Source organism: Linepithema humile, chromosome 7 (assembly GCF_040581485.1).
Source record: "Linepithema humile isolate Giens D197 chromosome 7, Lhum_UNIL_v1.0, whole genome shotgun sequence".
Taxonomy (NCBI): domain Eukaryota; kingdom Metazoa; phylum Arthropoda; class Insecta; order Hymenoptera; family Formicidae; genus Linepithema; species Linepithema humile.
Window position 1 is genome coordinate 7,216,436 of NC_090134.1, and position 22,888 is coordinate 7,239,323.

Below are 22,888 nucleotides of genomic sequence, written 5' to 3' on the forward strand. Positions count from 1 at the left end.
TAACGTCAAAGTCCTTACAAGAATTTTTTAATGTTTCAAATAAATTTCTTGCGCAATGATGTCCCTCCAACACATACACACACATCGTTGTAAACGAAGTCTAACGGCCGCGAACTTTGCGAAGTTCAGAAATGCGCTCTTATTCCCTTATTTATCCGCAATGAAGTTCACTTCTAACTCACTGTCTTACTGTACCAATTAGATAACCGGTGAGGAGAAGGAGGAAGCACGTGGCGGCAAAGTAATTGGACATAATGAGAAGGCTGAAAATACATCGTCGTGAAACATGGGCTTAAAGATGGTAAAGTCCGCATCGTACGATTTCATTTCGCCGTCTATCTCAGCTACAACGGCGGCTAACTTTCAAGGCTTCGATGCGCGACGAAGCTCTCGCGCGAGCGAGCGGGCGGGTGGCTGCACAAACGCACACGCTCGTCGCGGGTTTATCCTTCGCTGCGATGCTCGCCTCTCGCAGCGGTCAGGGCGTGAGGTCGTTACGAGGAAATTGCCGCTCCAAAGTTCAAAATCGCCCCGCGCGATCATTCGCAATGATCGATCGCACGCGGAGCATATATGTATTAAAAAACACGCGCAGAGAACGCGTGCATTCCAAAATCTTCCGCTTTAGCTGATTCTTGAGAAACGGCGGTGACGTCGGCCGCGTGAGCGCGTATCGGTGAAATCGCATGAGGAGTGGCGAAGCGCAGGGAGAAAAAGAGAATGTTGTGTGTGTGTGCATGTGTGTATGCTTGAGGTCTTGGATAGTGGAGAGAGAAGGGAAACGGATTCCCTTCTCGCGTCTCAACCGTTCGCTTGGCCAATCCCCACCGCGTCCCACCGTCGCCGACCGCAACGTCACCGTTCCCCCGCTCTCGGGTCTGCACAGCGCGCGCGGACCTGCCCAGTAAATGCGAGGCTTCCGTTCGACGGGTTTATGTGCCAGTGAGAGAGTGCGTAAAAAGCGCGCTGTACACAGACTGTTCCGCGTACCTCGGCGACGTCGTCGCCGTCGTCACTGAACGGACCATCGCGCGAGCGTCACTATGCCGCTCAGCATCGGTGTTAACTTGCGGGTGACCGGCCACTGTAATCAGGGCGGCCGCAAGTATATGGAGGACATGTTCTGCGTGGCGTTCCAGCCAACACCGGACGACAAGGATTTGGAATACGCGTTTTTCGGCATTTTTGACGGTCACGGAGGCGGGGAGGCCGCGACATTCGCCAAGGAGCATCTTATGGACATCATTGTTAAACAGAAGAACTTTTGGAGCGACCGCGATGAAGATGTGTTACGGGCGATCAGGGACGGATACATGAACACGCACTACGCGATGTGGCGGGAGCTCGGTACGAAGACGTTTATGTTGTGTACTGACAAGCTCGCGCGCGCGACGATCTCAACTTAGCTTCCACGCGAATCCGGAATCGCTGATGAGGTTTAGAAGCTACGATTTTTCGGCATCAGTGACAGTGGCAGATACCGTCGAAAATTTCTGTCACCGTCCCGCGTATTTCCCCCACCACTTCGCGCTAAACCCGATTAGGTTAGAGTTTAGGTTATGTAACTCTCCGAGCTAACCTGAAAATTTGAGTTCAAGGAGCGAAGATAAACGATCGACGGCTTTTTGCGTCGTTCCGTCGCGAATCTGGATCACGGCAATTTCCGTGGCGACATCGTCGCGCGCGCAATGCATAACAGACGCTCCGATACTCCGTCGACCTTGGTCGCAGATATTTTGCTTTGTGGCAAACGCGCCACGACCGTTATATCTTCATCTGAAGTTGTTTTTTTGAACAGATAAATGGCCAAGAACCGCATCGGGACTGCCGTCCACAGCTGGCACAACTGCTAGCATCGCGTTCATACGAAAAGGCAAGATCTACATAGGCCATGTGGGAGATTCGGCTATTATTTTGGGCTATCAGGTAGAAGGTGATCCTCAATGGAGAGCAAAAGCCTTGACAAAAGACCACAAGCCAGAGAGCGGACCAGAAATGACTCGAATACAGGAATCAGGTGGAAAAGTGGTTAGTAAATCTGGTGTTCCAAGAGTTGTGTGGAATCGACCTCGCATAGGACACAAAGGACCAGTTCGTAGATCTACTCATATGGACGAAATTCCCTTTCTTGCTGTAGCTCGATCATTAGGTAGATATATTGAATGTCTTTTCAAAGCGATGTTTAAGAGTTTCGTACAAAAAGGTCTAAGTAAAAACTTTGTTTTAGGTGATCTGTGGAGTTACAATTCCGAATTAAACACGTTTGTTGTCTCTCCCGAACCAGATGTAAAGGTTATTCCTGTTGATGTCAAATCACATCGTTGTCTCATTTTTGGTACTGATGGTTTGTGGAATATGTTATCAGCGCAATCTGCGGTAGCTATTGTTCAAGCCACCGATCGACATAACGAGAATCATTTAATAGCTTCTCAACAGGCTGGCAATGGCGTAAGTTTTATTTCATATTATTAAAATCATGTATAATTTTTAAATGGTATGTACAAATTATAATGATATATACGAATTTTTTTGATAACAGGCTGACGTACAAATGTGGATAAATCCTTCAAAAAGTCTTGTAGATCGTGCATTGGAAAGATGGTCATCAACCAGATTACGGGCAGACAATACTAGTGTTGTAACGTTAATGTTAGATCCATCAGGACCGTGTCGCAGCGAGGTATTTTTATGCTTTGTTTGTGCTTAAGGAATATAGTAATATATAGTATAAAGACACCAAAAACAGAAAATCAAAGGAATAAAAAATATGATTCTATTAAATTTGAAATAATAAGTAAAGAATTTGCAAATAATTTTACATCACACGTAAATAGATTTTAGCTAAAACATTTTTTTTCTGTTAAAGGTATTATTTAATCAAAAGAAGGATCGTGTAATACATCATGGGACACATACACCAATTACAACGACAACATCTGAAAACATTGAGAAAATTAATTCGAAAGTTCCAACGCCACACGTGCTGATACCACTTTCAGGCGCTTCTGCGAATTCCAACATTGATTGTAAACAACCGGACTCGTCGAACGGAAGTGAAGAGACTGTTGAGCAGCCATTAGATCCGGAAGCAGTCACGTTACAGTTTGAGAAACCAATTTTACCAGATGTTAATATTTCCTCGGAATTAAAAGAAGACATCACGACAGACAATATTGAATTTATTGACGCTGACGAGAGTATCCAGGTCGATGAAATCTCCTCTAGCCAGATGCTAGAAGAAACTGCAGAACTGGAAGCTAAAAAAGTGGAAATTGTTACCCATAAATCAGAAAATCAGAATGAAAAAAAACAAATAGCTGAACCGAATGAAACTGAGAAGGCAAAAAATGATAACGCGCAGATTTCGGTCCACACCGATCTCGCAGATTCCGATTCAAAGTCGTCGGATAAATTTATCAAGCCTAAGGAACTCGTGGATGAAACAGGACTGTCTAATGCGTCGCAAGGGAATACTTTTCCCGCGAAAAAAGAGACCAAGTTCGCTCCTGTTATAAATAGAATACGTCGGAGTTACAGTGTCAAGAGTAACAGTTTTGACAACGGCGAGATGAGAAACGGTGTTTTAAACGGATCGAGGCACAAACAGCAGCACTCTTTATTTCCCGCCACGAGGACGGGCGTTAGAACGATGAAGCGACGACACAGTTTGAACTCCTCGCAGACGCAGAACGTCTTCTCCGACGCGACGACTCCAGATACAAAAACTTACGTAAAGTCGCGCTACAGCAAGGTGTCGACCGCGAAACAGTCCGTCACGGGAAACGCGACGAAGGAAGAGACGACGAAGAATACGTCGAAACGGACGGGCAGCGACTGCAATATAAGCAACAAACGCAGGCATAGCACGATCTCGCAAGCATCGGCGGTTGCGTCGACCGGTGTGGAGAACGGCTGTGTGCAGCAGGAGCCGTGCGCGAAGAGAAGAACGCGTTCCGAGGACCGACGACAGAGTCCTACAGACGAGAACGATCCAGCGAATCAGGCGATGAAGAATGCCAGCGGTCGTCTAAGTTGGCTCACATCGGATGGACGACCCGACTCGATATCGTTGAACGGCGCCACGACGACGACGTTATCCGGACAGGATAAGCTCTCATCGTCGTCGAACACGTTTCAACGTAGGAGTTTAGGTAAAAAGGCGACGCCCGTTAAAGCCATCAGGAGGCCGTCCATTAACGGTTCGAGTCGACTGCAACAACTGAGAGGCAGTTTCGGCCTAAGGGATTGGGACCAAGGAAGAAACAACCGGACGAACAACTGTAACGACAGAAGGACGCTAAATAGAACAGTTGCGATTATTGGCCCTACAGATACGACGATGCCACAACGATGGCTAAGGTTGGTTTAATTGAGTTTTATTTTTTTTTTTTTTTTTTTTGAGAAATTTAATTTTTTACGCGAGACACGTGAGAAGATTTGTTAAGTGTTTGTTTTATAAAAACGGTATGTTTTCTAAAGTGATATTCTTTATTTTTATTACTTAACTAAATTAGATTATTAAAATGCTGCGGCATTGATTATAGAAATAATACAAATATATATTTAGTTTCTAAATGTATTTATCAAACGTTTACTAAACTGTTATTTCCTCTATTTTATTTAGATCAGATACAATGGCAGCAACACCTGTGAAAACGCTACGTTCGCGTAATGTAGATATCGCCGGACACACCATATCTGCACAACTAGTTCACCAATACGGAGTAGTGAAGCAGAATCGATTGCCTCTACCGAGCAAGTTGAAGCAGCCCGCAAACGATGGATCACTGCAATCGAGTAGAGTTAGGTCTTCCTCATTGTCATCCAAACTCAAACACGCGAATAGTAACGGTGGAAGCGTGAGTACTTGCGCGACCATTAATTCGGCGGGTACAGGTTCCACATCCGGTATAGCGAAGAGGGTGAAGTCACCATACAATCCTAGTGCTCGATCACTAAGCACGCGATCTCGCATCAAACGTCTTGGAAAGTGAAAGGGTAGTAAATGGCCGTAGTTTTGCGTTCGAATTCGCAAAATTTTTAGGGTATGACACTTTTACCCTTATTTTCTTTACTACCTTCGAATCGTCTACAGTGATATAACATTGTTACAAATGCTTTAAATATACTGTTCAACTTTAAAACTTTCCTATTTTCACTTTTAAAACTATTTGCTTTCATTTATTCGAAATATTAACTACGAATGGGACTTTAGCATCATATATAAATTCATATGTCTATTTTATATTTTCAAATAGAATTAAAAGAACTTACGAGACGTAGAATAATCAAACATTGTATGATTGTTTAGGTATATATGGAAATTTAGGTCCCACTTTATTGCGCCAATTTTTCAATCTGTTTGTGACTGATTTATTGAATATTTACTTTATCCTCAATTGTATTTTGTTAATGAAATTACGCTGACTTTTTGTGTTCATATATGAGTTCATGTCTTTTATTTTATAAAATATTATTTGTCCCATATGAAAATAAATTGCTACGCGCTCCCATTCTGCTTATAAAACGTGATCATTAATTCCTTATAAAGGACACTGTAATATCCTTTAGAATGGATTAAATATTGAATTAGTCTCCTTTCAGAAATCAATTATATTCAAAAATTTTTTATGTAGGTTAAAAAGGTGCGCTCTTGCAATTTCTAAAAATTGCATTTTTATGTTTTTAAATAGATATTAAATGCAAATTTTTTAATGTTTTTTAATTTGCGCATATTTGCACAAAAAAATGTGAAAAATGATGTAAAATTATCAGAAATTTAATCCCTTAACGCGCAACTCTGAGTTAACTCGGGCAAGCGGTATTGGCAGAATTGTACAAGCTCGAGTTAACTTGTATGTTTTTTTGTGGGCATGAAAAATAGACTAAATTACTTATGTACGTATCTGATGAGTATAGATGCCAGACAGCTCGTCAGGAATGTTTACTTTTATTTACTCTGTTATCAGCTGTTAAAAACCGTGTGTTAAGGGGTTAATATATTTTACTGCTTATCGTCTATCAAAAAATTTATAAGAGATACAAAAATACAACTGATTTCACTTTATGCTTTTCGATTATTCGACATTAGTAAATGTTGCATAAGACAAAACTTAATGAAAGTATAATGTAAAATAATACGAGTCTATAAAATAGTCTGACAATAAGAAGGTATGAGATTGCAAAAATAAAAATATAAATCCGGTTACACATTTTTAGTGCGATTTTCACGTTAGACGAGGCAACCATGCGGTCACATTAACTATTTAGCTATGCGCACACATGTTTCTAGAAATGATTTTCTCTCCATTAATTTCTCTTAATGATCACAGTCTTCGGCGACGGCTCGAAAGAAATTCGATAAGCGTTTGAGTTGAAGAAGCACCGTATTTAGAATACGATTAAACTATTTTCTAGTGTATAAGATATTGCGATCACACTGATCTGCCTTGGCTGACTACAGAGTGGTTATTGAAGACTTGTAAATAGAATTGTCATAAGAATTGCGTAACATAGCGGAGAACAATTGGCAGACTTAAATCCGTGCTGATTCACGGATATAAAATGTAGATGATTAATTAACGTGTGACAGAAAAAATTTAATCGAAACCAACGTCTCGAGAGAACTCGAGACATATTGAATAACCACTCGGTACGAAGTACCAAATGACTGTTTATTGTGCGATACAAAAATCTAGACTTAGACGGGATATTTAAAGCACGACTAATACAATCGAGGAGTTTCGTGTTTCTCTCGGTTTAACAATTGTACAACAATTGTGTTCCAAATGCAAATGAGCACCATCATACTAGTGATCTAATAACGATTAAGTCATCGAGATAAAAAAAAAGATTTATACATACATATAAATATATTAATATCAGAATTATGTAGATCAACAGCATATATAATCTTCTATATCAGCCTTCATCGTCTTATCTCGTGCAAAATGTCGTGCAAAGAAGAAAAAAGAAAAAAAACAACAACAAAGACAATTCAGGATAAATATCCATTTGGTTTTATCATCCTCTGCGCATAACATTCGTTTTCAAATTTGCATTTCGCATTTATTTAGATACCGCTGATAACTAAGAGTCCTTCGATGTTCGCTTGTACGAATGTATATTCTTTCCTGTTTTGTCTGAATCATTTTTGCACACATATTGAAAGAGGACGTTTTAAAGCAATTTAACAAGGACTAGTGGCAAGAAAGAGTACATATATCTTTTGGATGTAGAAACTTTAGGGTTTATACATTTTTAAAAAAAATGCAAGAAAAAATTTTAAATATTGATGAATATTATATTGACAAAGTATAAACGTTAACCATATATTTATCGAGATCACGTCGACTATTTATTATCTAGTTTTTAAAGCTGACTCGAGTTTCTGTAGATAAGTTTGTGCGAATAATATATGCTTGAAAAATGTATATCGTTTCGAAGTATTTAAAGAAAGATACTACTTGCGGAGTGTAGACGCTGTAAAACAACATAATCTATATCAAAGACGAAAGACAGAGCGATAGATAGAAAAGGGATAATGACACGTGCCTATAATAGTTACCATTCGTGAACGCGTGTATAAAAAAGTATATGTATCATGCACTCTTGTGAAAAAGAAAAAAAAGAAGTCTGTTTTGCTATAAACTAGACTGTTGTGGGGCGGAGCCGAGGAAGAAGATATATGTTAAAGAAGCTAGTGATGGAGATCTATTTTAAGAATATTTATCTTTTTTCGGTGCGTGCATTGCATATATTTGACACTACATGTAAATATAGCGCTAATAGACGTGTGTGTGTGCACGTGTAGATAAATTCTAGGTGATTTGCGCCGATAGGCAGAGAAAAAAAAAAGAGCGAGGTGTAAAGAGCCTCGATATAGCGTTTGTCGTCTGTTGACAAGTTGCGAGGATCGTATCTACTTTATGCGCCCGTAGATTTATCATTTGTTACATCGTAGAGATGATAAAACCAAGTATTTTTAAAAGATGAACGAAGAGTTTATGGCATAAGTAAAGAAATGGAAGAAGGAGAAATGTTAGTGAGAGAAAATATTATAGTGTTTTATCTCAGGTTAAGAGAATCGTGGAGAGTAGATTACAGAAGAACTTGAACAAATGTGTGATCACGTTTATAATCTGTATATTTTAATTAAACTGAAATATATAAAATGAAATATACAACACTTCTTTTATTAAGCATTGGCGCGTAATACCTTTCTGTGGCAATTTTATCTTAATTTATAATAAGTATTGCTTTCGATGGAAAATTATCAATTTCTGTATAATTTTGTAATATTAATTATTCAATATTTATTAAAGTGTGTAAAAGACATGTCTTGTACATGTCTTGTTTCATTAAAAGTTATTTCTTTTAAGATTAATTTTGAATTTGGTATAAATTTGATATAAAAATTGTCAGCGTAATTTAAATTAAATTATTTGTACGTTGTTTACCTTTATTTAAATATTTTTATTAAATTGATTACTTTTTTGACGTTTTTGAGCTAATAAAAAGTTATCTTGTTGGAACATAAGAGTTTATACGTAAGTTATGAGCGAAGAATTTGTAATATATGCGTAACAGGTAGGTCGGCATGCAGTGATTAGGATAATATGTTAATAGGAACACATGATGGTATAGGAGGTCGTACGAGAGTGGTGTCATCTTTGGTCAGTTATAGCAATGACAAAAGCACCTACTATTGGTACACTTACCATTAGCTCGCTTACCATCAGTGGTTTCGTCATGTTGCAACAGCTGACCGAAAGATGGCACTACTCTCGTACGACCTCCTCTATTATCATGTGCTCCTGTCACAATTTTATAAAATTCCGCTTAAAATAGAGCATTTCTAGCTGTTCCAGCGGATATAATCTTAATTTTTCTGCTTTTGGGTTACTTTTGACAGTGTTAGAATACTCGTAAATATTAAAATAATTGAAACGGCTCTTATAAAATTTTTGAAAAGTTTTTTATTGCATAATTTAAAATCCCAATTGTTAAGAGGATGCTGGAGTGATGGGCAAACTCCGACGTGAAAGCGCCATCATTTCGATGGCACTAAAAATGGAAATGACATTATCGGCGTAGCCTACGGACCTACGCCGCGTAGGTCCGTGTGTACGCATTTGTTTGTGTGGTAACTCACTACACTGACGTGTAGTCTGTACGTGTGTCATCGGAAGTTTATAAACAAACGATGCTTGCGCTTGTTTCCTCGACTGAAATTTCGTCGCAAGGCTGCAATATAATGTCCGAGAAGACATAGGCGTATATAAAGTGTCAAATAAATATGAACTAAATATGACAAAATAATAAATAAAAAATATACATATAATACTATATATATTACTGAAGAAAAATGTCATATACTTTTCTTATTTTTATTCTTATGTAGTAAATACACAATAACTAATTAATCAATTAATTAATATATACATATACACACATATTGAATAAATAGTTATCTTTATTTTGTATTTTATATGATAATGACTGAAATAATGAGAGTGTATATCATTTCGGTCATTATACAGGGTGTCTGGCAATAATCGCCCCACCGGTCATATACAGGTAGAGGAGGTCAAATCGAGTAGAAAAGTCCTTTACCATTTTTTGATTTTTGTAATAAGTACTAAGTAATTAACGAAAAAAGATTGGTGAATCCGTGCAAGTAAAGCGCGCGCAGCGAGAAGGACATCCCACTGCTATGCGATCACTAGGCGCGCGATGAAGCGTTGGGAGAAGCGCTCTACAAATGACAATGGCAACATACGAGCGGCGCGTAACGCTAGATCCTTGTGTCCTAGTGATCGCGTAGCAGTGGGACGTCCTTCTCACCGCGCGCGCTTTACTCGCGCGGATTCGCCGATCTTTTTTCGTTAATTACTCAGTACTTATTATGAAAATTAAAAAATGGTAAAGGACTTTTCTACTCGATTTGACCTCCTCTACCTGTATATGACCGGTGGGGCGATTATTGCCAGACACCCTGTATATAATATAAAATAAAGATAACTATATTCAATATGTATATGTATGTATTGAATAATTAGTTAACTTATTTATTTATTTTGTATTAATTACATAAGAATAAAAATAGGGAAAGCATATAATATTTTTTTCCAATTAGATATAAAGTATTATACCGGGTGTTTCAGACCACCCGTCCCACCCTTTTAAAACGTAAGGATGTGCTTGTACAAAAAAATGACCTTAACAAACGTTGTAGGATTAAAAGGGGGCCAACTGAGGGTGATCTTGACTTTGACCTCGCAGTTGATTTTCAAGGTCATTTGAAGGTCAGAGTTATTTTTTTAAATGGAAACCCTTATTTTTGATTCCAAAATCTAATAGCTGAGTTCAAGAGCTTTTCAAAACACTATAATAAAGTTATTTTTTATTAAGTACTTTTCGAGTTATGAGGCTTGTAAATTACAGTATTTTGACATAAAATACAAAATATCTTGTAAAACATTCAATTTTTGGGAATTTTACCTTAATACTTTTATGCGTAAAATAATGAGACGAATCAATTGGTATAAAGAAAACACATAGTTGCTTTCAAAAGAAAAAAAATATAATTTGCAACATGCAACTGCATACTTTTTTTTTAAAACCAATGTGTTTTTTTAATACCAATTGATTCGTGTCATTATTTTATGCATAAAAGTATTAAGGTAAGATTCCCAAAAATTGAATATTTTACAAGATATTTTGTATTTTATGTCAAAATACTGTAATTTACAAGCCTCATAACTCGAAAAGTACTTAATGAAAAATAACTTCATTATAGTGTTTTGAAAAGCTCTTGACACCAGCTATTAGATTTTGGAATCAAAAATAGGGGTTTCCATTTAAAAAAATAACTCTGACCTTCAAATGACCTTAAAAATCAACTGCGAGGTCAAAGTCAAGGTTACCATCAGATAGATCCCTCAAAATCATGCAAATTTCGTCTGAGCCATTTTTTTGTACAAGCACATTCCTACGTTTTAAAAGGGTGGGACGGGTGGTCTGAAACACCCGGTATATACATTTTTCAAATAAAATATTTTATTATATCTAATTTATATCTATTAGACACCTTATATAAGTCTATTTTGTCTCGTATGTACATCATACAGCCATACGATAAAATTTTAATTCCAAGAAAAAAGGTGAAATGACTTTATAAATTATCCGATAAAACATTAACAGACCACACATGTAGTAAATTACTAACTAAAAGAAATATGTATTTCTTAAAATCTGCAAGCTCACAATAGATCGCCTCTGATAATATATCTTACAATTTGCCAGCTCACGAATAAATCGTCTTTGGCTCTCTTTTTTCTAAACTGTCAGCTGACGTTAGATCGCCTCCGACTATATTTATTAAAAATTGTCAGCTCACGGTAGACCGCCTCTGACTTTTCTAATTCTACATCGCCAGCACACGTTAGATCGCCTCTGACTTTTCTAATTCTACATCGCCAGCACACGTTAGATCGCCTCTGGCTTGTCTTATTCTTTATTGTAAAATATTTTCACATCATGTGCTTTCACGTCATGTGCTTTATATATATATTATGTATATTATGTACTCCATATTATCTATATTTATATCAAAATATCTATATAAAAAATTAACACCATTTTGTATACTGTTTTTACAAGAAATGTATATGATATATGCCACAATTTTTATTTCTAAAGCATGAAATATAAAGATATTTTTAATTTTTTGTGTCTATTATTTGTAAAAAAATCTTGATAAAAGAAACAACATTAATTTTGCAATAATCTGTTTCAATATATGCTTCTTTCAAATATTTAAAATTAGCCTTATTTTATGCCTTATTTCTGTCACAGTAGAAAAGAAACATTATGTCTTATAACAGAGAGAAATGACAAAATATAATATTGTCTAAAGTACAGTCCAATAAAAACTGTTAAAATTAAACAATATATATAATAATATATATAATAACATATATTATAACATATTTCTTTTCTACTGTGATAGAAATAAATTTTATATTTTGATGTGTATTTTAGATACCAAAGTAAGCGCATAAAATAAGGCTAATTGTAAGTATTTAAAAGTATATATTTAAACAAATTATTGCAAATCACAAAATTAATGTTATATATTGAAACAGATTATTGCAAATCACAAAATTAATGTTGTTTCTTTTATTAAGATTTTTTTACAAATGATACACACAAAAACCAAAAATACTTTTATATTTCATGATTTATAAATAAGTTATATGACATATGTCATACGTCATATACTTATTTATACATAATATAAGTTACTGGCCCTACGGAGTCGGACTCCGACGGCGAGGACAGAGCCACCGCGGAGACATCAACAGTGAGCAGTGCAGCGGAGGGCGCTGCGCCACCCCCTGAGGGGGAGTTGTGACGAATGTCCAAGGCGATACCCGGCTCTCCCTCATATGGCAAGGAAGGTCACCGGCGGGAATTTTAGTGGGTATACCAGAGATTTCTTCTCTGGGGACTCCCACATAACCCACGGGTTCTCCACCGAGACCCGTGGGTATCCATAAAAGATTTCCCCCGCCTTACAAAAAAAAAAAAAAAAAATACTGAAATACCTATTAATAAATAAATGCAATTACCTGAAAGATGATTCGTTAGGCCTCGTATATTTTATTGGCGTTGGTGTTGAAGTTAGCGTCAGCGTGGGCGTGGGCGTTGACGATGGCGTAGGAGTTGGTGTTGGCGTAGGCTTTGGCGTTGGCGTAGGTTTTAGCATTAGCGTAGACTACGGCGTTGGGGTTTGGCGTGCGCTTTGGCGACGGCGTGGGCGTAGACGCGTCCGCAAACTTGATCATTGACATAGGCGTGGCCGCAGGGCCATTCTTCAATAAGTCGCTAATGTCCAGCATTAGCGACGAATTATAGAGTGGCCCGTAGCTATGTAGCCTAGCCCAACCGTAGCCGCAGCCGCATTCGTAGGCACCAGCCGTAGCCGCAGCCGCAACCGTTGCCGGCAGCCCTTGCCGTAGCCATAGCCGTAGCCGTAACCGCAGCCGCAGCCGTAGCCATAGCCGTAGCGGTTGCCATCCATCATACGCAACGGACAAGAGCGGAGTTGATCTGTAAAATACAAAATCGAGTTCAGATTAATAATGTGTTAAACTTAGTATTTTATAAATAAAATTATTGTACATATTAAATTTTTCCTTTATTTCTCATAATTTTTAATCAAATTCTTATACATTGAGAAAAAACTAATTTTTTTAGTAAATATTCAGTAAAAACTTTAATTTAACTTTATTGTAAGTTGGAAGAATTGAAATTATTTGCTTTTCAAGGAATAAAATATTATTATGATACTAAAATACCTATTAATAAATAAATGCAATTACCTGAAAGATGATTCGTTAGGCCTCGTATATTTTATTGGCGTTGGTGTTGACGTTAGCGTCAACGTGGGCGTGGGCGTTGACGATGGCGTAGGAGTTGGTGTTGGCGTAGGCTTTGGCGTTGGCGTAGGTTTTAGCATTAGCGTAGACTACGGCGTTGGGGTTTGGCGTGCGCTTTGGCGACGGCGTGGGCGTAGACGCGTCCGCAAACTTGATCATTGACATAGGCGTGGCCGCAGGGCCATTCTTCAATAAGTCGCTAATGTCCAGCATTAGCGACGAATTATAGAGTGGCCCGTAGCTATGTAGCCTAGCCCAACCGTAGCCGCAGCCGCATTCGTAGGCACCAGCCGTAGCCGCAGCCGCAACCGTTGCCGGCAGCCCTTGCCGTAGCCATAGCCGTAGCCGTAACCGTAGCCGCAGCCGTAGCCATAGCCGTAGCGGTTGCCATCCATCATACGCAACGGACAAGAGCGGAGTTGATCTGTAAAATACAAAATCGAGTTCAGATTAATAATGTGTTAAACTTAGTATTTTATAAATAAAATTATTGTACACCTTAAATTTTTTCTTTATTTCCCACCAAATTTTAGTCAAATTTCTGCCAGCTAAATTGAGAAAAAACTGAAATTTTTTAAGCCAAAAATATTTTATTAAAAACTTTAATTTAACTTCATTTGCTTAGAATTTGAAAGAGTAGAAATTGTTTGCTTTTTCAAGGAAAAAAATATTGCATGATACTAAAATACCTATTAATAAATAAATGTATTTACCTGAAAGGTAATTCATTAAACCTCATATATTTTATTAGCATTAGTATTGTATTAGCATCCACTTGTAAACATAAACATTAGCAATAGCGTAGGAGTAAATGGTACTTGGCGTAAACTTGCCGTAGGCATAAATTTGCAGCAATAACGCAAACTACAGCATTAAAAGCTAGCATGCACTTGGCGACAGCGTGGGCGTAGACGCGTCCGCAAACTTGATCATTGACATAGGCGTGGCCGCAGGGCCATTCTTCAATAAGTCGCTAATGTCCAGCATTAGCGACGAATTATAGAGTGGCCCGTAGCTATGTAGCCTAGCCCAACCGTAGCCGCAGCCGCATTCGTAGGCACCAGCCGTAGCCGCAGCCGCAACCGTTGCCGGCAGCCCTTGCCGTAGCCATAGCCGTAGCCGTAACCGTAGCCGCAGCCGTAGCCATAGCCGTAGCGGTTGCCATCCATCATACGCAACGGACAAGAGCGGAGTTGATCTGTAAAATACAAAATCGAGTTCAGATTAATAATGTGTTAAACTTAGTATTTTATAAATAAAATTATTGTACATATTAAATTTTTTCTTTATTTCCCATAATTTTTAATCAAATTCTTATACATTGAGAAAAAACTAATTTTTTAGTAAATATTCAGTAAAAACTTTAATTTAACTTCATTGTAAGTTGAAAGAATTGAAATTATTTGCTTTTCAAGGAAAAAATATTATTATGATACTAAAATACCTATTAATAAATAAATGCAATTACCTGAAAGATGATTCGTTAGGCCTCGTATATTTTATTGGCGTTGGTGTTGACGTTAGCGTCAGCGTGGGCGTGGGCGTTGACGATGGCGTAGGAGTTGGTGTTGGCGTAGGCTTTGGCGTTGGCGTAGGTTTTAGCATTAGCGTAGACTACGGCGTTGGGGGCTGGCGTGCGCTTTGGCGACGGCGTGGGCGTAGACGCGTCCGCAAACTTGATCATTGACATAGGCGTGGCCGCAGGGCCATTCTTCAATAAGTCGCTAATGTCCAGCATTAGCGACGAATTATAGAGTGGCCCGTAGCTATGTAGCCTAGCCCAACCGTAGCCGCAGCCGCATTCGTAGGCACCAGCCGTAGCCGCAGCCGCAACCGTTGCCGGCAGCCCTTGCCGTAGCCATAGCCGTAGCCGTAACCGTGGCCGCAGCCGTAGTCATAGCCGTAGCGGTTGCCATCCATCATACGCAACGGACAAGAGCGGAGTTGATCTGTAAAATACAAAATCGAGTTCAGATTAATAATGTGTTAAACTTAGTATTTTATAAATAAAATTATTGTACATATTAAATTTTTTCTTTATTTCCCATAATTTTTAATCAAATTCTTATACATTGAGAAAAAACTAATTTTTTAGTAAATATTCAGTAAAAACTTTAATTTAACTTCATTGTAAGTTGAAAGAATTGAAATTATTTGCTTTTCAAGGAAAAAAATATTATTATGATACTAAAATACCTATTAATAAATAAATGCAATTACCTGAAAGATGATTCGTTAGGCCTCGTATATTTTATTGGCGTTGGTGTTGACGTTAGCGTCAGCGTGGGCGTGGGCGTTGACGATGGCGTGGGAGTTGGTGTTGGCGTAGGCTTTGGCGTTGGCGTAGGTTTTAGCATTAGCGTAGACTACGGCGTTGGGGGCTGGCGTGCGCTTTGGCGACGGCGTGGGCGTAGACGCGTCCGCAAACTTGATCATTGACATAGGCGTGGCCGCAGGGCCATTCTTCAATAAGTCGCTAATGTCCAGCATTAGCGACGAATTATAGAGTGGCCCGTAGCTATGTAGCCTAGCCCAACCGTAGCCGCAGCCGCATTCGTAGGCACCAGCCGTAGCCGCAGCCGCAACCGTTGCCGGCAGCCCTTGCCGTAGCCATAGCCGTAGCCGTAACCGTAGCCGCTGCCGTAGCCATAGCCGTAGCGGTTGCCATCCATCATACGCAACGGACAAGAGCGGAGTTGATCTGTAAAATACAAAATCGAGTTCAGATTAATAATGTGTTAAACTTAGTATTTTATAAATAAAATTATTGTGCATATTAAATTTTTTCTTTATTTCCCATAATTTTTAATCAAATTCTTATACATTGAGAAAAAACTAATTTTTTAGTAAATATTCAGTAAAAACTTTAATTTAACTTCATTGTAAGTTGAAAGAATTGAAATTATTTGCTTTTCAAGGAAAAAAATATTATTATGATACTAAAATACCTATTAATAAATAAATGCAATTACCTGAAAGATGATTCGTTAGGCCTCGTATATTTTATTGGCGTTGGTGTTGACGTTAGCGTCAGCGTGGGCGTGGGCGTTGACGATGGCGTAGGAGTTGGTGTTGGCGTAGGCTTTGGCGTTGGCGTAGGTTTTAGCATTAGCGTAGACTACGGCGTTGGGGGCTGGCGTGCGCTTTGGCGACGGCGTGGGCGTAGACGCGTCCGCAAACTTGATCATTGACATAGGCGTGGCCGCAGGGCCATTCTTCAATAAGTCGCTAATGTCCAGCATTAGCGACGAATTATAGAGTGGCCCGTAGCTATGTAGCCTAGCCCAACCGTAGCCGCAGCCGCATTCGTAGGCACCAGCCGTAGCCGCAGCCGCAACCGTTGCCGGCAGCCCTTGCCGTAGCCATAGCCGTAGCCGTAACCGTGGCCGCAGCCGTAGTCATAGCCGTAGCGGTTGCCATCCATCATACGCAACGGACAAGAGCGGAGTTGATCTGTAAAATACAAAATCGAGTTCAGATTAATAATGTGTTAAACTTAGTATTTTATAAATAAAATTATTGTACATATTAAATTTTTTCTTTATTTCCCATAATTTTTAATCAAATTCTTATACATTGAGAAAAAACTAATTTTTTAGTAAATATTCAGTAAAAACTTTAATTTAACTTCATTGTAAGTTGAAAGAATTGAAATTATTTGCTTTTCAAGGAAAAAAATATTATTATGATACTAAAATACCTATTAATAAATAAATGCAATTACCTGAAAGATGATTCGTTAGGCCTCGTATATTTTATTGGCGTTGGTGTTGACGTTAGCGTCAGCGTGGGCGTGGGCGTTGACGATGGCGTGGGAGTTGGTGTTGGCGTAGGCTTTGGCGTTGGCGTAGGTTTTAGCATTAGCGTAGACTACGGCGTTGGGGGCTGGCGTGCGCTTTGGCGACGGCGTGGGCGTAGACGCGTCCGCAAACTTGATCATTGACATAGGCGTGGCCGCAGGGCCATTCTTCAATAAGTCGCTAATGTCCAGCATTAGCGACGAATTATAGAGTGGCCCGTAGCTATGTAGCCTAGCCCAACCGTAGCCGCAGCCGCATTCGTAGGCACCAGCCGTAGCCGCAGCCGCAACCGTTGCCGGCAGCCCTTGCCGTAGCCATAGCCGTAGCCGTAACCGTAGCCGCTGCCGTAGCCATAGCCGTAGCGGTTGCCATCCATCATACGCAACGGACAAGAGCGGAGTTGATCTGTAAAATACAAAATCGAGTTCAGATTAATAATGTGTTAAACTTAGTATTTTATAAATAAAATTATTGTGCATATTAAATTTTTTCTTTATTTCCCATAATTTTTAATCAAATTCTTATACATTGAGAAAAAACTAATTTTTTAGTAAATATTCAGTAAAAACTTTAATTTAACTTCATTGTAAGTTGAAAGAATTGAAATTATTTGCTTTTCAAGGAAAAAAATATTATTATGATACTAAAATACCTATTAATAAATAAATGCAATTACCTGAAAGATGATTCGTTAGGCCTCGTATATTTTATTGGCGTTGGTGTTGACGTTAGCGTCAGCGTGGGCGTGGGCGTTGACGATGGCGTAGGAGTTGGTGTTGGCGTAGGCTTTGGCGTTGGCGTAGGTTTTAGCATTAGCGTAGACTACGGCGTTGGGGGCTGGCGTGCGCTTTGGCGACGGCGTGGGCGTAGACGCGTCCGCAAACTTGATCATTGACATAGGCGTGGCCGCAGGGCCATTCTTCAATAAGTCGCTAATGTCCAGCATTAGCGACGAATTATAGAGTGGCCCGTAGCTATGTAGCCTAGCCCAACCGTAGCCGCAGCCGCATTCGTAGGCACCAGCCGTAGCCGCAGCCGCAACCGTTGCCGGCAGCCCTTGCCGTAGCCATAGCCGTAGCCGTAACCGTAGCCGCAGCCGTAGCCATAGCCGTAGCGGTTGCCATCCATCATACGCAACGGACAAGAGCGGAGTTGATCTGTAAAATACAAAATCGAGTTCAGATTAATAATGTGTTAAACTTAGTATTTTATAAATAAAATTATTGTACATATTGAATTTTTTTTTATTTCCCATAATTTTTAATCAAATTCTTATACATTGAGGAAAAACTAATTTTTTTAGTAAATATTCAGTAAAAACTTTAATTTAACTTTATTGTAAGTTGGAAGAATTGAAATTATTTGCTTTTCAAGGAATAAAATATTATTATGATACTAAAATACCTATTAATATATAAATGCAATTACCTGAAAGACGACTCGTGGCAATGCTGTGTCAAGGGTACGTTAGCTTCTCCTTCAGGATGGTTTACCCTTTAAATCCTTAAGGATAAACCACCATCCTGAAGGATACTGAGCCCTCCCACCACGACAAGGTGTACCCATGGGAGGGAAGAATTATTAATTGTAATATGACTTATGTTGGACAGACGAAAAGACAACTTAACACCAAAATAAAGAAACATAAAAACGACATTAATAAGAAGAGCTGTTCTTCTTCTGTCATTTCCAAACACAGAATTGATTCTTCCCATGATTTTGATTGGAATAATGTTAAGATATTGGACGGTGAACCCTCTTATCCGAAAAGACTGATTTCTGAAATGGTCTTTATTAAAAGACAAAATGCAGGGCTCAATAATCAAAACGACACGGATCATTTACCTGATGCCTATCTCCCGATTATTAATTTATTTCCTCTTCTATAAATTTTTTTCCCCTCCTTTTTTCTCTACCAATTTCTTTTTACCCCCATCTTTCTCCTTCCCTACTGACTCCTTCCCCCCCCCCCTTTTCTCTCTTCCTACCGTCAATCGGAATTTCTGAATTTCTCTAACAAATTACGATCACTAAGATATTCAAGTTCAACATGTAAAGACATCTGGTCTTTTCCATCTCGTTCCTTCTACTTGGGCGAGCGCTTCTCCATCATGTAATTAATACAAGTACGTTTATCTCTTTTCTTAATTTTACCTTCTTTTTATTTTATTTATTTTAACTATTATTGTATTTTTTTGCATCTATTGCAGTCTTATCTAATTTATTAACGAACAACAATATGGTCGATAAAGAATTGCAAATACGTCTTTTACATCTTTTAATTTTTTAATCATTGCGAGCAAATTTTATATTTTATTGTTTCTTATTTTGTACATTGAAGAAGGCCTGATGGCAGGCTGAAACGTTTGTAAACATTTTTAATGAATATATCATAACCTTTGCACGAAAATCTGGCATTGTGGCTCTTTACGCTCCTTATTGATTTTATTTGATTTAAGAATTATTAATACCTTGCAATCTGGAAAAAATATAATTTTAGCAATAGCTAATAAAATGATCTAAAACGATTCGTTAATAATAAACATATCTAAATATATGTGAAACGTAATTAGAATAAGTAACACCGAAATAAAAATCCTGAACGCGGAAGCTCATAACAATAAAAGCTATCAATCAATAGCTATAATATTTAGAAAGATATTTCTGATATCGGTAGATATTTAGAAAATATTGGAGTAAATTATTATAATTTACATTTAAAATCAAGTACTTATTTTATTTTCATCATAAACATATTTATTGAAATATTCTATTGATATCACCTTGGTTACGATATATAATAATAATTCTTCTTCTCATGATCTTTGTATTTTCAATTGATTAATTAAAAAGGTTAAACGATCGAATATATATTATTTCACATTTGATTCAAAAGGTAATGGACACAGAACGTTGGTAAACTGTGGCTTAGTGAAATAATAAGTCCGCGAAATCAGTTTTCGTAAATCGATCTTCCGCGTTAAATCGTGTGCGCAATCGAGTGCGTCGTGCGCATTGATTATCAAAAACATTTTTTAACATTGTCTAAACGAATTCAAAAAAGTGAGAAGATAGTGGATTATTTCTCATCTAAAGTGACTCAATTGTAAATCGTCGAATCTGTTTCGTTCAATCAAAATTAAATTAAAGAAAATGGCAGAGAAATTAAAAACACTTCATGTTATCAAATTTAATGGAAGTAGTTATCATCAATGGAAATTTCAAATAAAATGTGCTTTAAGAGCAAAAAGATTTTATGAAATTGCGACAGGAGTTGCATTAAAACCGAATAATGATCGTCCTGCGGAAAAACAAGAATGGTTAAAAGATGATGCAACTGCTATGTTCATTCTCACATCTGCTCTTGAGCTTACTCAAATCACTTTAATCGAAAATTGTCAGACTTCAAAAGAAATAGTCGACAAATTAGATTCAATTTATGAGCAGAAAAGTGAATTGAATAAAATGTTAGTGCATGAACATTTTCATCAATATGTAATGAATTCAACAGACATTGTCGCACAACACGTTGCAAAAGTTGAAAATCTTGCACGTCAAATCAAGGACTATTAGTGAACTGATTAGTGATACAGCAATTATCACGAAAATCATCGGAACTCTTCCAATTAAATATAGAAACTTTAGAGCTTGGTTATCTATACCAAAAGATAAACAAACACTTATTAATTTGGCAGCACGTTTACTAGATAAAGAGGCTTGTCTAACTTCCAACGAACAAAAAGAAAATGCATTGATCGCATTGTCAAAAACTAAAGAAGGCGATAAAATTTCAAAGAATCAAAAATCAGGATTTAATAAGAAATCCAAGATTATGTGCTATAATTGTCAAAAGAAAGGACATTATGCATCTGAATATAAAGCTCCGAAAAAATTACGTGAAACTAAACAAGATTCGTCGAAAGAAAAACAACAAAGCAATTTTTCAGCTTTTACTGTAAGTAAAGAAAAAAAAGATATGCATATTTAGCGCAGAGCTCGGCTCAGTTACCGCCATTTGCATCTGAATTTCGGGAAGGAGTTTATCGCAGGATGCTTTAGCGCAGAGCTCGGCTCAGTTTCCGCTAGTTGCGTCCGAAATTTTTGTTGATAGTCGATCATTATTCAATGATCGATCGTATCAATGTTGTTTCGAGATCTGTGCTCGACCATCATCGACGGGACCACAAATTTAGAATTTCCGTGCTCAACCATGGGATCAACACTAGAACTACCGACGATTAACATATACCAATTTCTATTTCTTTTTTCTTTCTTTTATAAAAAGTGATAAAGAGAAAACGTACATTAATCAATTTAATTATTTAACACAATGCAACAAGTCACAGAAAAAAATCTCAAAAAATACATTATAAATTTAAATAATTATTCTAAAATGAATAAACCGGTCATTTTTTTTGACCGTTTTGGTAGTTCTAGTGTTAAGCTATAGGACCACGGATACATAGGTAGGCTAGGAAAGATTGCGAAGAAATTGACGTATAGCAAGAATAAATATATATTTCAAAATTGTAAATAAATTGTTAATAAAAAATGCACTCTTTTTTTATTAGATAAATTACTTCAAATATACCATAATTTATTAATATATTTACGTTTGTGTAAAAGAATTTTCTTTTTCATTTTTAATTTAAATTTGTGATACATTTGTGGTACATATGTATTTAAACATTTTCTTACTTTTGCTTTCAACGCCAATTTATAATATTTAATCCTGGAAAGATATAAAAAGATAAACCACTTACCGTAGGGAAGGAAGAAATGAAAGTACACATTTACACACAGAAAAGGAATTTTGCTATCGCAATAAAATAATCGTTGCTATTGCATGTTAAATATGTTAGCGATAAAATTTCGCTACTGTAACTACTTTTACAGATTATTCGATATGCAACAAATCTGTTTTGTTCAAAAAATCGACAAATTTTGAGATGAGAAAACAAGTTAAAATTCGCTGTTACAACAAAATAATTTATTTTTAATAAATTTATTTTACTATTGCAATGAAATTGTCGCCATTAATACAAATTTTGATAATAAGATAAAAATAAATTTCTTATTATATATTAGCAATATAATTTGCAGATTTAACAAAACTAATTTCGGTAAATAAAATTATTATTTATAACAAATCTCTTTGCTGTTCAAATAATAATTAACTGTAAGAAATCTTGCTACGACAGCTTATATAAAATTTACTGCGGCAGCAAATACTTTTTTTCTATGTATTAACAAGTTTTTTCTTTTATTTTATGTATAATCTTTTTTTAAATATTTTTTTTTCTATTTTTTCTCATATAAAAAAAATATAAATAAATATATAAACAAACATAAGTACATTATTCAAAATAAAAATATATTGGGTTATTTAAAAAATTTGTAATAATTTTTATAATAAAATTGAAAACAATTTTTATATGTTTAGAGTCATCTTTGTTCAGTAATATATGCACCATTGTTTTCGACAACTTTTGGCCATCTTTAACAACTTGTGCATACATTATTAAATAAAGATATATAAACATAAAAATTGTTTTCAATTCTGTTCAGAAAAAAATTCTACAAACTCTCTGAATAATTCAATATATTCTGTTCTGATCTGTCAATCATAAAATACATTTAGGA

General features: G+C 37.1%; 3 protein-coding genes across 3 annotated transcripts; 1 reads left to right on the forward strand and 2 right to left on the reverse strand.

The window, feature by feature from the left end:
* The first annotated feature begins 628 nt into the window (after positions 1-628).
* On the forward strand, positions 629-8,186 carry Pp2C1 (protein phosphatase 2C). Its single transcript, XM_012359600.2, has 6 exons — positions 629-1,347; positions 1,799-2,149; positions 2,228-2,448; positions 2,540-2,680; positions 2,867-4,359; positions 4,625-8,186. Exons 1-6 carry the CDS (start codon positions 1,044-1,046, stop codon positions 4,992-4,994), a joined length of 2,880 nt encoding a protein of 959 aa, XP_012215023.1. The 5' UTR covers positions 629-1,043; the 3' UTR covers positions 4,995-8,186.
* Positions 8,187-12,634: 4,448 nt separating this feature from the next.
* On the reverse strand, positions 12,635-13,882 carry LOC137000994 (uncharacterized). The gene is made up of 2 exons (XM_067358782.1): positions 13,389-13,882; positions 12,635-13,116 (listed from the first exon to the last, which is right to left on the reverse strand). The coding sequence occupies exons 1-2, from the start codon at positions 13,523-13,525 to the stop codon at positions 12,651-12,653; spliced, it is 603 nt and encodes a 200-aa protein (XP_067214883.1). The 5' UTR covers positions 13,526-13,882; the 3' UTR covers positions 12,635-12,650.
* A 470-nt stretch (positions 13,883-14,352) lies between these two features.
* On the reverse strand, positions 14,353-19,795 carry LOC137001274 (alpha-amylase-like). The gene is made up of 7 exons (XM_067359906.1): positions 18,674-19,795; positions 17,922-18,402; positions 17,170-17,650; positions 16,418-16,898; positions 15,666-16,146; positions 14,914-15,394; positions 14,353-14,643 (listed from the first exon to the last, which is right to left on the reverse strand). The coding sequence occupies exons 2-3, from the start codon at positions 18,056-18,058 to the stop codon at positions 17,185-17,187; spliced, it is 603 nt and encodes a 200-aa protein (XP_067216007.1). The 5' UTR covers positions 18,059-18,402; positions 18,674-19,795; the 3' UTR covers positions 14,353-14,643; positions 14,914-15,394; positions 15,666-16,146; positions 16,418-16,898; positions 17,170-17,184.
* Positions 19,796-22,888: the final 3,093 nt, after the last annotated feature.

Bases quoted from the DNA above. Each gene is read 5' to 3' on its own strand.
- Pp2C1 (XM_012359600.2), top strand. From the start codon at position 1,044: ATGCCGCTCAGCATCGGTGTTAACTTGCGGGTGACCGGCCACTGTAAT. The intron at 1,348-1,798 runs GTACGAAGACGT...TTTTTTGAACAG, and splicing joins CGCGATGTGGCGGGAGCTCG to ATAAATGGCCAAGAACCGCA. The intron at 4,360-4,624 runs GTTGGTTTAATT...TATTTTATTTAG, and splicing joins ATGCCACAACGATGGCTAAG to ATCAGATACAATGGCAGCAA.
- LOC137000994 (XM_067358782.1), bottom strand. From the start codon at position 13,525: ATGCTAAAACCTACGCCAACGCCAAAGCCTACGCCAACACCAACTCCT. The intron at 13,117-13,388 runs GTAATTGCATTT...TGTATTTTACAG, and splicing joins CCTAACGAATCATCTTTCAG to ATCAACTCCGCTCTTGTCCG.
- LOC137001274 (XM_067359906.1), bottom strand. From the start codon at position 18,058: ATGCTAAAACCTACGCCAACGCCAAAGCCTACGCCAACACCAACTCCT. The intron at 17,651-17,921 runs GTAATTGCATTT...TGTATTTTACAG, and splicing joins CCTAACGAATCATCTTTCAG to ATCAACTCCGCTCTTGTCCG.